The 16,963-nt window shown below is 51.4% G+C and overlaps 1 protein-coding gene across 1 annotated transcript in view; it reads left to right on the forward strand.

Moving 5' to 3' along the window:
• Positions 1-9,623: 9,623 nt before the first annotated feature.
• The window catches only part of LOC136297487 (rho GTPase-activating protein 7-like), a 57,857-nt gene continuing 50,517 nt past the window's right edge, over positions 9,624-16,963 (forward strand). The window contains exon 1 of the mRNA XM_066197430.1: positions 9,624-9,905. Within this exon, the coding sequence (XP_066053527.1) occupies positions 9,785-9,905 (121 nt within the window). The 5' untranslated portion in view covers positions 9,624-9,784. The remainder of the gene's footprint in view (positions 9,906-16,963) is intronic.

The raw sequence follows: 16,963 nt of genomic DNA on the forward strand, positions 1-16,963 counted from the left end.
ACTGATTAGTTCAGTGTGCTTTTTTAGTGCAGAAATACCTCGTGGAGGGAATCGCTCTAGCCTTTTGTGGAAGCTGGTTTGCATTTCAGCCGGGGTCCTTGACTGCTGTTGGTGCAGCCTGTGTGCAAGCTGAGGGGACAGGATAAACTTTAAGCTTCATTTACTTCTGTCATAACTGGTGATCTGATTTATTTTTTTTTAAGAAGTTTGTATGAAACAAGTGACTTCCTCTTACTGCAAGACTATTCAAGCCAGCTGTAGATGAATTTTTGTTGGACTCAAGAAATGCAAACCTCCAATTTAATAATACTTGTAACTTCCCTATTTTTAGAAATACAGATTAAAAATAAAACTTGCCCTTAAATCCTGGAGTGGAACCCCCTGCTCTAAAGGCCTGTCTGTCTATCTACAGCTGTTCAATAAGGATGCCCACTTTCTGCCATTTTGGGCTACAGTGCAGAAGTGTCAGGAAGTACCAGGATTGGCTCTGTTGTGCTGTTCCCAGGCTGGAGGGAGCAGGCAGATGTCAACCAAAACCTACAGATTAGTGAGTGCCTGTCGGCTTGGAGAGCCTCGTGCAATCCCTGCCTGCTGCAGGTTCTCCTCACTTTCCTGGAGGGGCTGTGTTAACTGGATCAAAGGTTGGGTCTTCCATAACCCAGATGTGTCCAGAGCTGCCTCTAATGAAATCTGTTCGTGTACTTTTTACATCCCAGGCCTTGGTCTGGTTTGTGGAGAGTAACTGATACCATTTGATAGCAGACAGTAAAACTGCCCAGGGAAAATTCCCGTGTAGGGTGCACGAGGGTTCACAGCAGTAATCTGAGGAAAAGGCATGGCTTTTCAGGTCTGTGTTGGAGAGCTGCTCACAGGCTGTGGGCAGTGCTGAGCTGCTGCCTTGCACCCTCCCCTGGGGGCCTCCCTGCCTTCCACCCAGCTGCTGTTTCTCCTTTGTCCCCTGGTTATCAGAGACTTCAGTGAAGGGTTTACTCTTCATGAGGGGCACACTGCTGAGGTGCTGGTGGGCACAAACATCTGGGAGCAGAGCACAGATGGGTAAGGGGGAAAAGCACAACCCAGACCGACACTGAAGCCCCCACATGCTTTGTAAGATACCAGGGGAATTGCAGGTGTGCAGCACCTGATAAACTGATCTCTTCTCTGGCCAGTTCTGGGGTGTTTAATGGCAGCCAGTTTTTAAGAGATTCACCATCCTCTGGAAACCAGTGCTCTTCCCACCACTGCCTTTCCCAAGTCCCTTGTCCCAGAGCTGTTGGTGGGGGTGACCCACAGGCAGGGCCAGAGGTGCAGTTCTAGGCTGAGGCAACATCAGGAAAGGTGAGGAATTCCAAGAGCTTGAGATGTTTTGCTTATAAAAGGAACTGATCCTTTCCAGGCTCTGTAGCCATCGTTTGCATGAGGTGTGTTGCTGACAGCTGGGGAGCTGCTCTCTCAGCTTTTCCTAATTAATCCCTTTACCTCTGGATAATCACCCCAGCTCTTTCTGGTATTTTTGGGCTCTTTGTCAGTTCAAACTGAGACCTGCAGGAGACAGGAAAATATTTGGGTTCTGATGTTCTCATATCCTTTGAGGATTAGGGTTTGATTCTGCTACCACAGAAAAACAGACAACTTAGAGAAGGACAGACTGAGAAAAAACCTTCAGACAAATAGATATTCAGTCCTGCTACAGGGCAGTTGTAAAAAACGTGTTCCAGCTCCCACCAGGAATGTGTTAGAGATGTTATAAGCATCTTTCACACCAAATACTGTTGCTCTTTGCTCTGAAGGGTGAGAATGGGACCTCTGGGGATCTCATAAGAGGGGTGTGATTTCAAGTTCTCCATTTTCAGCTGCTTTTCTCCCTCACACTGGGACCTTGAAGAGGAGCAGAGATGCCAATGCAAACAGCTCTGCTGCCAGACCAAGAGAGGAGCTTTAGGCAAACACTGCAGTATGCAGGAGGCTCCCTGAGCTCACAGATACGGTTACAAAACACTCCTCAGCATGTTCCAGCCTCAGACACTAATGTGGTATTTATTTTAGGCTGATTGGTGACAGTTCACTGGCTGTGGTTGCACTTCAGCTTCACGTCCATTTCCTCTGTAAGAACTAACAAACCCAAGATTAATCTTGACACGAAAATAAGTGCTCATTTCCCCCCCAGGCTCTGCCTCAGAGCCGTGATTTCCCCCGGAGGACCGACTTGGGTGGGTGGGAGTCCCCTGGTGCCTGTAGCTCAGGACAGTGACACTGGATGCTCCCCCCTATGGTTTTGTATCACACAGATGTGGCACTTGGGGACATGGTTTAGTGACGGGCTTGGCAGTGCTGGGTCAGTGGTGGGTCTCGGTAATCTAGAGGCAGATGCATTTCTAATTTAGCTGCCTCTTTCTAATTAGCACATCTGCTAGAAGAAATGTAACCATAGGTGTTAAAAATACACAGTGATCCACCACAACCCAGGATGCTTTGTGTGAGATCTTTGTGTGAAATTACCCTCACTGTTACACTTTGGTGCCTTTTTTCAAGTCTGCATCTCCTTACCATCATCCCCATTATTAATTTTATGTGCCATCGGAGCCATTTAAACTTTGCCCAAAACGCATTTTTGAAGCCAACTCTCACATCAAAACCGGGGGGTTGTTTAACCAGCCCAGTAAACCTACATGACTCCTAATAATCCCCCCACCTCTCCTAGAGTTTTCTTGCTTTTGCTTCTAGAGTTTTCACCACCTTTGCAGGTAGTGACCAATACTGGGTACGTGGGCCTGCAAATGTGTGACTGTGGGTGAAAGTGAATCCAGGCTGGGTCAGCTGCAGGTCCTGCCTGTGGGAGTCCCTGCAGCACACCAGGTCCCTTTGAGTCACCAGCTCCTCCACAAATGTCCCTGTAACTTTCAGGGAGAATTATGAAATATCTTGCGCAGAAAAAAAAAACACTCAAATTTTCTTGATAAGCAGGAGTTTGATTGTGTTAATCCAAGCAATGTGTTTGCAAAAGGAGTTCTAGAGTTCTGCCTGAAAACTGGCAAGTGCCTTGTCTGCACTTGCCGTGGTTGTTGTGGCTCTTCTGCAGCAAGGAAACCCCAATTTGCCTTGCTCGCCACCTAAGAGATCACCTGTTAGATAATGCTGAACTCTGCACCTCTGGTTCGTTCCCAGGCGGGCTTTGCTGAAAGGCGGAAACCACTGAAGAACTGAACATATCTCAGAACCATCCTAAGGTTATTTTCAGATATATTTGCTAAATTTTATCTAACCTAGACAGTAGTCTGGGCCAGCTGCTTGATCTGGGAGCATTTCCAAGGACACTGGGGTTTGGGGCATCCCTGGGGTGTGCCCCCAGCCTGCAGCCCAGAGCAGCTGAGGGCACAGGGGGGCTGCACCTTGCACCGGCCCTGGGGAACCTTTTCCACCTCCACAGGGGTGGTGCAGACATCTCTGCTCATTAATGATCCAACCACATTTCTTTTTGGGGCAGGCTGGGGCGCATCACTTGGTGGGCTCTTGTGCTGTTTAACCTAAAAAACCACGTTACAATGCCATTTGATGGCACAGTAAGGCTTTTGGTCACTCCTCACAGTATTTAACACATCACTGGTCTCTAGTCACTGTAGTTATTGGAACATATTTTCCCAAATCGGAGTGTGTCAACAAAATAGGAATATAAACATCACACTTGGAGCCTCCTTCTCAGCTGCTGCAGCTCACACTGATGGCAAGTGTTGCTGGAGTAGAAAAAAAAATTCCAGCATTTTTAGAGAGATTTCCTAACAGCCCTTTCAACAGATACCAAACTAGACATGTTGAAATAACACTTGTCACTTACATGTTTGTTTGAAATATGATTCTCATTTAGAGTATCATTCATGATTTCATTCAAATGCCTGTGTTCCCTGAAGAAATATGAGACTGCTGTCCTATCCTCTCCAGCTCCCACGCCTACAACAACAGAATTTGATTCAGAGGGAGGATCTCTTTCAGACTCTAACAATGTGCTGCTTGGCTCTTCATCCTCTGTCTTCAGAGACGTGATCCTCTGGAGCTGCCAATTTTTAGCCTGGTGTATGCTTATCAATGTATCATTCTGAGACTCTGAACACTGAAGTGCGTTGGGCTTTTTTGCACAATATTTTCCTTTCAGAGGATTTCATGGGAAACTGAGTGCATCTTGTTTTAAAGAGTAAAATATCTCCTTCAGCTCTGGACTCTTCCCTGCTATTGGCTATTGACGATATTTGTGTAGATATGTGGAAAACGTGCCGTCATTCTTAAAATATTATTTTGCAATCCTTTTTTATTAAAAAGGTGCTGGGATTTTGTTTGGGTTTTTTTGTCAGGTGACTCCCTCATGCCTTTGGGGAGCAGCTCTGCAGGGCACAGCCTCTCCCCAGTGTGTCACCAGCCATTCCTGAAGGGCAGAACTGCTGCTGTGGGGCTGCTGAGCACTACATCTGTCCCAGTTTATCATCTCTGCCTGCAGCTGCTCCTGAAAGCCAGCAAAGCCTGAGTGCCTGCAGCAGGGCTTGGCAGGACACCCATCCCAGTGCTCTCCAGGGCTGCTGAACTCGGATCTGGCCCCACTGGAGCCCAGAGCACTCTCAGCACCCTCCCTGGTGCCTTCAGGGCTGGGCCGTGCCCAAGTGTGGGTAGGTGCGGCGTGTAGGTGGCCAGCTGCTCTTGCTGTGACTGAACACCCCTGGGTGCCCCCTGTGCCTGGTCCGGCTGTGCTTCTGTCACACACGAGGAATTATTTGTGCCATGGTGCCACTAAAGCACTCGTGAGCCTGCCAGGATGTGTGTAAACAGCAGAGGAGATGTGCTGGGCTTTGGGAAGCCTGGGCACCTGCCCTCCTCTCAAACCCTGCCCTTTGCGGGGTGATGAAGTCAACCTGCTCAAACAAGTTTTCATTAACGGCTGAGGCTTAATACAATCTTCCCTAAGCCTCTAAATTGTTCCCACAAACCCTGGTCCTTTTAAGTCGTCTGTTGCCACCTTCAGCCCCGCTGCTGTCATTGATGTGGCTCTGTGTTCCCTCAGCACCTCCCAGAGCTAATACCTTTCCTTCTAGGGCAGCAGCTCCTGCTCACAGCCTGGGCTCCTGTTCTCACCACTAACTCCTCGTGGCAGAGCTGGAGGAAGTGCCTCCAGGTGGTGCTTACATTCAAATGTTTGCACTAGCATGTTCCCACTAGGCTGCCTCAACAGCAAAATATTGAGTTCAGTGCACTCTCACTACTTGCTGTTTTTATCGTTTAAGGCTTGAGACAACTTGTAAATGCTTAAAATAGCGTGAAAATCCCTGTGCTGGCACAGGCTCTCAGCCTTATTGGAAGGCTGTCTGCTGTTCTCCTGGTGTGGAAGTTTCATATGTTCCAGAGGACAATTAGGGAAGAGTAAAATTTTGAAAAACCAAGGCTATGTGGCAGTGATCATTTAAAAGGAAATCCATAGCTTTAAGGGGGTCAGAATAACAAGCTGATTTAAAAATCAGAATCGAGGAGCAACCAGGTGTCCATAAATGGGTACCTTGGTTGCAGAATGTTCCATTATAGGATCACCCATCGATTTCCACAATTTTTCAAGGTATTAAATGACATTACTTTTTTTTTTTTTGTGTAAACTACAAATAGCTGCACTTTTCCCAGGTTCTGCATGTTCCTGGAATGTCATGTGTAATGTAAACTTTCCTGAGTGAAGGAAGGAGGAAGCGGGGAGGAGGTTTACAGGGGCAGCTGAGTGTTTGCTCCTGCCAGCTCAGCTCTGAGAGCTCATCCTGGGGCAGAGGGATGAGCCTTGGCAAGGTCTTCTCACACGGACAGGCTGAGCCCACCCCTCATTTTATCAGCCCTGCTCAGGGCTCCATTTTTCCAGCAGTCACTGCTCCCGGCTGGGTGTTCCTTAGGGCAAAGCTAAGGCAGAGCCCTGCTGGGAGCTCCTCCCTGCGCAGGTACCAAACCGGGAGGCTTGTGACTGCACCCTGGGCACCTCGGTTCTCACTCCCTGCAGGTCTCCAGCCTGTGTTTGCTTGGGAGGCACGGGGAATGTGACCTGTGTGTGAGCGCTGCCCATGTCTGCCCTGCCAGGTAAGGTCCTGGAAATAATATTAAAATATTAAAATCTTGGTTGAAAACTCCCTTGGGACAGGGAAGAAGTGACCTCCGTGTTGCTGTTTGTAACAGAGGAATGTGGCTGGGGCTAAGAGAGACGCGGGCTGCTTTTACCACTGTAAAAACTGGTGTTTTGGACAGCAGACAGCAGGTTTGCTCTGTGCTTTGAGAGTGGGCATTAACTGGGGATATCTGACCGAGTTACAGCCCCCCTCTGGCAGGGAAACTTCTCCCTTGGCATGGCCTCTCCTGGGAAATGATGGCTTTAGCTGCTACACTAGAGGAGAAGGAAATCTCTCATGCTGGTTTCCAGGAGTTGAAATGGCCAAATTCTGCATGTAAAGAAAAGTCAGAAATGCCTTTTCCTCCAGACTTTCAGCATGTTCTGATGCCCAGCCCCTGCCATGGCAGAAACACAGGACCCCCCTGGGCTGGCTCAAGCAGCATGCCATGAGTGCAGCCAGAGGCCTCTGGCTCACTGGTAAGCTGCTTATCTTCAAACCATCCATTTTTTATTTTACTCTGAATAAATACTCCTCGGTGCTGGCTAATAAAGTTGTCTTTTTGAGCAAAAGAACGACTCGAGTTCAACCTTAGCTGTTAAGGTTGTTCTTTATCTTTTTTTAACAGTATGCACATGATCATACACTCCTTTAAATCTTCCTGAGAGTGGCAGTATCCAAACACATGGTTACCAGCTGCAGCCAGCAGTTAAAACATCACACCCACGGTCTCTTCAGGTGCAGATGAAATCCAGATGCCCAAACACTTGAGTTCTCCACAAGGGAAATGCTAAATTGTGCATAAAAACAGTTGTATCGTGGCCTTTAATGCTATGAACATATTCAGATTATTTTTGCAGGAACCCTAATGACTAGTTGCTATCTTTTTTTTTTTTTAAAGTATGTTGTTTTACCATTCTGGGTAATTAAAAATGCCAACATTACTGAAACAGATCTGCTGAGGGAGGATGTTTGCTTCATCTCAAAATGGCCTGATGTTTCGGGAAATGTTTCGGGCCTCACAGGAGTCCCAGGGCGGAGATGAGAGTGTGAGAAGCTTCTAGGAATGTGGAGCTCTTTGCTGCTTTTTCCTAGCACAGCTTTATTTTTAGCACGCCTCATGTTTAAGGGCCATGTCTGGGAAACAACAGGAGGTACTTTAACTCCTTTCTATGAACAGCCTGACTGTTCATTCCTGGATTTTTTTGCCTTTATGAAACAGCTTTTCTTCTATACAGCCGCGATAGCTCCGTGAAATTGTAGGTGATGGCCACAGACTCATTGGGCTCACCAAGTTAAAAGTGAAATGACACAGGACAAATCCGTGCTCTGAGAGGCACCAGACCTGAAGCTCACCCTGGCTTGCTGTCCGCACACGGAAGGTGCCAGCTGTCCACAGCAGCTGTGTGTGGGACAGGCAGCAGCACGTGCCCTGTGCCCAGCCCTGCTCCAGCACAGGCTGGAGAAAAGCTGCCCTGGGAGGAGGCAGGTCAGCCCATGGCCACCGTGCCCCTGCTGGCTCCTTCCTGCCCTCTCCAAACTCCCACCCCCTTCTCTCAGCAGCACAAAGGTAACTACACTTCCCTGGGATCAGCCTGGCAGCAGAGCTCTGCAGGAGGCACAAAATGCATTTCCCCGCTTTTAAGACCAAAATGCTCTGGGTTTTGTTAGCATAACTAGAGTGGGAGGTGACACTACAGGGATTAAGCGTTTAGTGTCCCAAAATGAACGGAAACGAGCATAATATTGTTACTTTGCTGTCTCAGTCCCAGCTTCTCGTGGTGCTTTTCCCTTCCCCTGAGCAGCAGCTGTGTGCAAAGGCTGTGTGATGTCCCCAGCTGCCATGGCCCTGCCAAGGAGCTCTGCTCTGCCCTTACAGAGCTTCTCCCCACGTCCCCCCACGTGGCTCACTGGGCACTGGGGTGGAAAACAGCCTCTTCCACACGTGTGTCTGCTATTGGTGTTCAGGTGGCCATTTATGGAAGTTTTTCAAACCTAAATGCCTTTGTCACGTCAATTCTCATCCTTGTGAAAGTGCAATTCCCTGTGATGCACCCTGGATGTGTCACCCTGTGCAGGACAAGCTTCCTGCCCTGAGCATTTCCCAAGGGACAAGTCAAGGAGGAGAAAGGAATGGCTGCTGCATGGCCTGGATACTCCTGCAGTGATAGCTGGGGATTGCATTTATCCAAACCCAAAGGACTTTGTGTAATGGAAGCATATCCTGAATGCTTCCTCCTCATCCTGATACTACCTTCAGGTATTACAGACAAAAAACCCAGTCCTGCATGTCAGTTTGTTGTATCAAAAGCATGATGTGTGGCTGAGAACTACCAGGTGTGCTCTGCAGGTCTCTGAGGAGGGGTCCTGGTCCCCCAGGACTCTTGAGGAGGGGATGCTCAGTGTTGCAGCTCACAGCTCAGAGCAGCCACTGTGCCTGTCAGCCTTGGGTTTCCTTCCTCTGGGGGACATTAATTAAGTTGTCTTAATCAGGATGCAGGCTTGCAACATCAGTCCGCAACATAAGGAATCAGCTTGAGGGACTCCCAGGGTGCTCTGAGACCTCTCCTGGATGCAGGATGTGCTCGGTGAAGAACATCCATGCAGCTCTGGGGGCTGGTGATGCACCAGCTGAGGTAGTGGTGACTGTGTCAGTGACAGCTCTGTGGCAGGGACATGTGTGTGGCAGTGATGTGTGTGCTGCAGCACCTTGGGAAGTGTCCTGTGTGCTGAACTCACCTCAGTAAACACCACCGGACCCCATTCCTGTGAGATACTGACCCAAACATGCTGCCGGCACTAGACATGGTGGCTGTGTGACAGGTAACACCAGCTGCCACCTGCAGCCACCTGCAATTCAAGTCACCTCCCCATTGTTTTCTTTCCTTTTCCATGACTGATTTTGCCAAGGAGCTTCACCGGTGCTGAGCTAGGAGTCAGGTATTTGCTTTTTGTACATACACACTTCCTCTGTAAAGATGTTTCATTCTCACATCCCAAATGGGGAGGAAACCTAAATTTAATGGTTGCATGTGTTTGGGAGAACACACTTGTGTGGGCATTATTTTTAGGCATATAACTGACCAGAAAAGTGGCAGAGGATTTTTTATATCCCCATTGCTGCTTAGAGAATGGGCAGCACAGGAAAGCAGTGCCTTTGGAGTGGAGTTTCTCTGGAGAATGTTTAATCCAACCCCATTTCAAACAGAACGGAATGGATCAAATGATCACTCAGGTAAATCCCCTAACACAGGAGAAACATCCTATTCTGCTTCTAGACTGAGCTGCTCCGTTCAAAATGAATCAAAAAATCCCAAAGCCAAGCCAAGCCACCCCACAATGAAGTGCTGTGTGCAGACGGTTGACGCAGGGGTTGGGAATGCAGAGGTGCAGAGCTCCTTATTTATCCTCCCTGTGGGAGGAACAGCTGTGTTTACAGGAGGTGGGAGCCAAGCCTCGCCTGGGCTGTGCTCTGTGCTGGGACCCTGCTGGGGGCTGCTGCCCTGGGCTCCTCTTCCTGCTCCTGCCAGAGCCATGGTCAGGAGTTACCTGCAGGCTTCTCCCGGGCAGAAGCTGTTCCAGTCCAGCTTAAGAGGCAGGAGCTGAGAGGATGGGTTTGCTTTGGTCCTGACCCGTGGCTCCTGTGCGAGGGTTGGGGTGTGGTGAGGATGAGGATGGCAGCACGGGGGAGGCCCCACCTCAGGAGATGCCTCAGCGACCACCCCGGGGGCTCCACCAGCTGGGCCTGGGACGGCTTCTGGAGAACAGCCAGGGAAAAACGCCTTGCAGGTCAGTCCAAGGGCAGCTGTAACCCCACACTGGGGCGATTCAGGCATCAGGGCTACGGCCTTGATCAAGGAAGAAAAATACCTTTACTTTTTTGGTGCCCCTTTAATGCTGCTGCATTTTATGTCGCACCACAGAGCTGCCTTTGCCCAGGCTGCTTTTCCACTGGTGGGACCATGCGGGTATTTGGAGCTGATGATTTGTTTGTAGAGCTGGAAATACTCAGATTTACACAGAATTAAAGTTTATACTTTTTGCTTAGCTGGAGTTTTGTAGACACTTTAGAACATGGCAGTGTCAGTCAGCCACGGCAGTGCCCAACAACAGGAGTGCCCGAAAGCGACCTGAGTCACTTTTGAACCTTCACTTTTGGTGCTCACAGAAATGTGTGAACTTGAACCTGTGTGGTTTTTCAGGAAGCCTTGTCAGAAATCATCCTTCTCTGTGTCCAGCCGCCTTTCCCCAAGCCTTGCAGCCCGAGCTCGCCAGCTGTGTGTGAGCATGTGCAGAGGTGGGCAGAGCAGACCCTGGGGCTGCGTGGGGATGGTGATGGGCTGGGGGGTGGCACGTGTGGGGCTGTGCAGGGACCCCATGGTGAGCACTGGGCACAGGGCCTGAGCTCTTCTTCCTCTCAGGGGCATGGTGCCCAGCAGAGATCTGACAGCATCCCTACCAGGGCAAAAATAATAACTGCTCCAGTTACTGAAAATGGCTTTCTAGATTCTCTTTCTTCCAAGCAGCTCGATGGGCTGTGCATAGATCTTTCCTCCCGGGGCTTGTGCTCATCTCACAGAGACAGGAGGTTTTGTAGTAGCATTTTGATTCTGGCCAGATGGGTGTCCCTCTCGGCATCCCTGAGAGAGAGTTCAAAATGAGTAAAGGTATTTCTCTTTTCCCCGAGCCCACATGCACTTCACTTGTTATAAGCAGACCTTTCAGAGGTGCCAAGGGGCTGGATTGTTATTGTAAACATCCTTGTTCCTCTGTCAAAGCAAGAGCCAAGTTACCCTTTGGGCTGAAGTTGTCTTTCAGTTCACAATTGGGATGGAGCAAAGAGGCTGTCAGATTAACTGGGGACTTTCAGCGGGGGAACAGGATGTTGGGAATTGCTTTTGTGTACAAGATCTATGATTTTTGTGCCTCCAAGGCCCTCGAACCACTTTGAAAATCCTGGATTTAATTTGAGCATGCTGGTCATGCCTCTGGGCTTTTGTGCTGGGCTGCAGAGCAGCACCAAACCCAGACAGAGCTGGCATCTGTGAAGCCCATCCCAGCAGACCAGCGCTACAATCCACTGGAAGCACTGGGGGGTTCATCGCACCTTGGTACAGGATGCGTTGGTCAGGAGGAGTGTCAGGCATGGCCATTACCGAGGAGCTGAGTGATACGAGTTCTGCCAGGTGGATGGTCTCTTCCTTCTGCAAAACAACAGCCAGAACTCAAAGTGCAGCTCTTCACTCCAGATGGTGTGAAGAAGGCTCAGCACCATCAGGGAGCCTTTTGAGCTGGATTGTGAGAAAGCAGCGTGGACATATTTTTCTAAGTTGAAGGGACAGAGCCGTGGGTGGTATTTGCCAGCCTGCACCTGGTGCAGGAGCTGTAATACAGCTGCTTCTTGGTCTGCCACAGGTACTGCCAGGTGACAGGACACCCAAAGGCTGATGTGATTTGTGTGCACCAACTCCAGGTGATTTCCTGGAGGAGCTGGCTCCTGCACTGCTGTCCTCTGCTCAAACGTCACACTTCAGGAAAGAAATTGGTACAGTGGATAATGCTTCCACTGGAGACTGCATAACAGATCCAGCTGGTGGATCCCTGTGATTCCTGCGGCCCCGTGGTGTCCAGCAATGATGGAGGGGAGCAGCAGGAGCCTGTAGTGCTTCTGCACTGGGTTGCCACTTGGGTGGGTGCTGAAACTCCCAGCACCTGAAGGAGCCCCAGAAGAAGGGCTTTAAAAATTACTAAATTTTTATTAGAGGAAATTTATCAAATGTTTATTAAAGGCAAAATGGTGATGTTTTCCTGGCGCTCCTTCTGGTTCTCTGTCCACCTCTGAAGCCATCCTTTGCCCTTGGCCAGCCCCCTCCAATGGAGCTGCCCACATGGCTGCCAGCTGCCCTGCTGCCTGCATGGCTTGTGCTCCCTGGCTGCAAGCTGCACACAAATGTACTGCTCTGGCTTTGTAAACAGGCTAAAAATACCGTGGTGCTGCTCCTCGGAGGGCCCGGGAGTTCAGAGAGGCTGGGAAGGAAGCCGGGGTCAGGCGGCCCCCGGGGAGCGGCGTCACACGGAGCAGGCCCAGAGCCACGGCATGGTTCCCTCTGGAGAGCCAGCCTGGCTGCAGAGAGGGGCAGCACATCAGCCACAGCACTGCTGTCCCGCTGTCCCGCTGTCCTGCTGTCCCGCTGTCCCGTTGTCCTGCTGTCCCGCTGTCCCGCTGTCCCGCTCTCCTGCCCGCCTGGGCCAGCAGGGCCAGCTCTCCTCACATTAGCGCTCGTGGTGTGCGAGCGTGCGAGATGTGACTTGGAACGCTCCAGGGCTTTGTGCTCCTCTTTTGAAGAGGAACTGTCGTCTTTTCTGCTCAGTTTCTGTGCTAGGTGTTGTGATGCAGGGACCGGTGTCCTGCAGAGTGCTGGCTTCTCCGGGCACTGCCACCCCACCCGGCTGCGGTGACACGTCTGCTGGGCCCCTTTGCTGAGGGTGCCCTGTGTGAGGTTTGTGTCTCCGTATCCTCTGGGAAAGGAAGTCAGAAAAGCCTATTCCTTCAGACATCCTATTTCAGAAGGCATCAGGAACTAATTTCTCTTCTCACCACACCCAAGTACCTCCTGAAGGGATGTGACTGTCCTAACCACACCCTGGTCAGAGTGACCAGGGCCTGAGTGGGAATGTCCCCCTCCAATGACACAGAAGCTGGTTCCAACCAGAAACCTCATCAGTGGTAGCAAATTTCAGTTTGAGTCATATGTGTTGTAGGCATTGAGACCTGGAATATTCTTATATTTTGCTTTATTAGTGCTTAACCTTGTTAGCTGGTGTGAAGCCGTGTGGCACAGAGTGAATCAGGAAAGAGCACCAGTGCCCTGTCAGGTATCCTCTGTGTGCTGTGAGTGCTGAAAACACAGCCCAGGGCTCAGCACTGCTCTGGCAGCAATGACAGCTGTGTCTCTGCTGCTGTACACGATCTGTATTTCCACCTCTCCACTGTCATGTAAATGTCAGTGTCCCCTGCGTGAGCTGTGGCAGTGGCAGCCAGGCCTGGGCTCTGGGAGCTGCCTGGTGCTGGGCAGTTCAGACACAGACAAAGAGGGAATTCACCCCGAGCTGAATAAATAAATGCATGTGGATGGGCAATAAACACCTCAAAGCCCAAACACACCACTAGCATCCTCTACCTGCCCACAGCCCAGGGGAACTCCACGGCACACAGCACTGGGGTGAGCTGGCGTGAAGGTGGGTGCTGCCTTCCACGCACCTTGGTGTGGCAGCGCCTGGCCGCTTCACCCCAGGGACAGTTCACTGTCAGGGGAATTCAAACCGTGGTCTGCTGCCTCTCCTCCAGACAGAACGAATTCCACAGAGACTTGGTTTTCAAGTAAATAACCTTTGCTGTGCGAAAGAGTTTCAGCCTGAAAGACTTCTGGTGCAGAAGCACTGGATCGAACGCGTTTTCCCCGTTGCCTGTGGCAGAGCTGGAGCGGTGTCAGGGTGGTGTCCCCGCTGTGGCACTCAGCGGTGTGCTTTGCACTGAGCTCACTCTGCTGGGCCCTGCTCCAGGTCCTCGAGGATTTCTCACTGGTGTAAGCGCAGGGCTTCGAGCATCTCTGTGCGCTCCGCTCCTCTCCATCCTGCAGCAGACGTGAACGGTGTGTATCCTCTGTGTATCCTGTGTGTATCCTCTGTGTATCCTGTATTTATGCTGCCGGTATTCCTCGGTGGGACCCGTGCCACCCACCCCTTTGGCACTGCCAAACACGATCCCTGGGGCGAGTCGGGCCGCAGATGCTGATGAGAGATGGCAGCCGGAGAGGCTGCTGAGGAATTCCGAGGGGGAGAGAAAGGAAGCGGCGTGTCAGAGCCCCGCCGGGATGCGCAGAGCGGCTGCAAGGAGCTGTGACCGAGCTGCTCTTTCCCAGGGAGGATTCTCCACCCCGTCCTGGGTGGGATCTCGGCCGTCCCGCTTAAAGCCGAGCAGATGGGGTTGGGAGTTCAGTTGCCCCAGGCAGGACTTGCTCGCTTGCAGGGACGCAGGAGTAACTTCTGCACAGCACAGCGACCCGCTGCAGTTGCCTCTCCCCATGGAAGGTAAGAGGAGGTTTGTTTTCTTTCCTTGCTTACTCTATTTCTTTAAGGTTTTTAAACCAGCAGTCAAACGATAGTGCAACTGGTCAGAAAACAAGGCATGAACTCGGGAGGGAACAGCAGAGGTGTGGGACTGGCTGTTCCCTCCTGGGATGTGCTGCTTCTATTTGGGCTCACTTAACAGCAAACAGAAAGTTTTTCTGCGATATATTTTGTTTAGAATTTAGAAGAAAAAAATTCGTTGCTAGGAATTTTGAGATCTAACACTTGAGCATCTGCAAGTCCCGCGCTGGGCATTCAGTGGTCCCTGGAGAGAGGCAGGGTGGCTGAAGGTCCCTGCCTGGCAAAGGTTCATCCTCTCGAGGGGAGCAGCCACCCATCCTGCTGCCCCCCGACTGCCTCCAGCCTTGCTGTTCCCCAGGGACCACCAGGACCCTCAGTGCTCCCATGGGAGCCTCATCCCTGCGGTGTGAGCACAGCCAGGGCAGGGAATGGCTTCCCCATTGGGACCCAGTGGGGTGGCAGAGCTGGGAAAACAGCAGCAGCAGCAGGGACACTCTCTGTGGAGACAGCATGTCAGGCCTCCAGCGTCAGAGGAGGTCGCCCTGAGCATTAATGCATTTTTCCTGAAAAGCAATAGCAAGAGTGATCTTTTCCTGGGAGGAAAGAAGGCGAGAGGGGACCTTTGGGCCAGGTGCCTGAGCCTGCAGCAGTGTGTGGCTGTCACCCAGCACAGGCAGGGGCTGGAGAGGGACAGTGCTGCTGCTCCAGGCCTCCACGCTCAGCTGTGCTCCCACGTCCTTCCCATGTCCCCCAGGGTGGTTTCTGTCTCAGCTGGCTCAACCCCTCCGTTCCTCTCTTGCCTCATTCCTGCTGTGCCCAGGTCCCTTTGCCAGGGCTGGAGCTCCCCGACAGCAGGAACTGGTGCCCCATGCTGGGGCAGTCCTGGCATTTCTCTGGCCATCAGCTGGGCCAGCCCCAGCCCCTGCCTTTGCCAAAGGCTTGCTTTGTAATGCCAGAAAAATCCTACAGCAACTCCGACAGCTCTGCAGGAGGGTATTAAGAGTCTGTGTGTCAGAAGGTGGCCTTTATTTTATTGCTTCATGTAAAACACTGTATTCTCCGGGCACGAGAGGCAAGGGTTGCAGGGAATGTTTTCAGAAAGGGAATTAGTGCCATGTCCCTTCCCAGCGACGCTCCCCTGTCGGACAGCCCCTGGGGCTGCCCAGCCTCACCAGCAGCTCTGCTCTCACATGGATCTTGGAGGCCTGTTTGCCAGGACCACAGCTGGGAATAGTACTGCATTTCTTGTCCTTTGCCTCTCCGTAAAATAAATCAAGCTGAGTTTTCAACCCTCTGTTTGCTGATGCTTTCTGGCCAAGTTTCGAGTCAATTTATTTCTCATTGCTCTGCGTCACCCTGGCAATGTGCCGAGCACGAGAATTGGGGAGAAACACAATTAGTTTGCTGCATTTCAGGCCAGGGCTGAGCATCCATCTGTTGGTACACACAGGTCTCCCAGGCACTAGTGGAGGTGTACTTTTTAAGGTAGAAAATTACTTGTGTTTCGCAAATGAAGAAATTGTTGACATAAGCTAAGAGTCATGAGACGGGAATGGGTTGTGTTGCCAGGTATTCCCTGTAAGAGAATTCTGCCCTGGAGTGCTGATGCAATGCCCACTGTGGGAAGTGACCAGAGGGGTGCTGGCTGGAGGTCAGGAAGGGGCAAGCCACAGGGAGAAACCCTCCTTTAGCCATGCCTGCTGTGCCACAGGGGTGCTGGGCAGGGAGAAGCCACCATCCACCTGCTCTCTGCGGGCTCATTCGCTGCTGACAGCTGCTGGCAGAGCAGGAACAGCAGGCATGAAGCCCAGCCTGAGGTGGGCAGCAGGGCCAGCCAGGTCCCCGCAGCACCCACGGGGGCTGTGCAGTGGTGAGGAAGATGCTGGGGGGCTGCTGGGGTCAGCGCTCCTGGCTGGCAGCACGGCTCCCCCCTGTCCCCAGCACTCACCCTGTGATCAGAGAGCTATTAAGAAACGGGGAGGTGTTTCTGGGAGTGGTTTTGTGTGGATTGCTGTTCTTTTTAGTATAAACTCGCTGTTTCAGCTTCTGAAGGTCACCATTTCCAGGGTTCACACTTCCAGGGTTGACGTTATTTGACACATGCCAAAAATCTGGCTCTCCAAAAAATCTGACACCTGCCAAAAACTGGTCCAGCAAGCCTTGTGCAGCAGGGGGCTGAGCACACACACTGCCTGCTGTTCCCATCCCTCCTCCACCTCATCCTGCTTCCCTCAGTGCTCCTGGGAAAAGGCAGGACCTGGAGCTGTTGGAAGGAATGTTTGTGTGGGAAGGGAGCTTGGCTCCTCTGGTGAATAAATCATATAGGATCCATTTGGTGCATTAAACAAAGCTTTATGGAAGGCACATCCAAAGGAGAGGCCCTGCTGGTGGCTGGGGAGGTTTTACTGTGGTGCCTGACGGCCTCTGGCACTGCAGCCTGGGCGCCACTCGTCGGTCTCAGCCTGCTTCAGACACCTGAAGCACCTGAAGCAGGATTGGTGCTGCCCACCCTGGTTTCAGCTTCCCAGGGCTCTGACACTGCAGACTTTGCTGTTGTTTCCATGTTCCCCCAGGAGCAGGGAGTTTGTGGGGGGCAGGTCTGTGGTGGGTGCACGGAGGGTGCTTGTGTGAAGAGGCTGGTGCTCATGTGCTGCAGCTTCCCGCTTTCCTGCCCCGTTCTGAACTCTCACACAGGA

This window comes from Chamaea fasciata, unplaced genomic scaffold (genome assembly GCF_029207755.1).
Source record: "Chamaea fasciata isolate MVZ Bird 193981 ecotype frontalis unplaced genomic scaffold, bChaFas1.0.hap1 SCAF_15, whole genome shotgun sequence".
In the NCBI taxonomy this organism is placed as follows: Eukaryota; Metazoa; Chordata; class Aves; order Passeriformes; family Sylviidae; genus Chamaea; species Chamaea fasciata.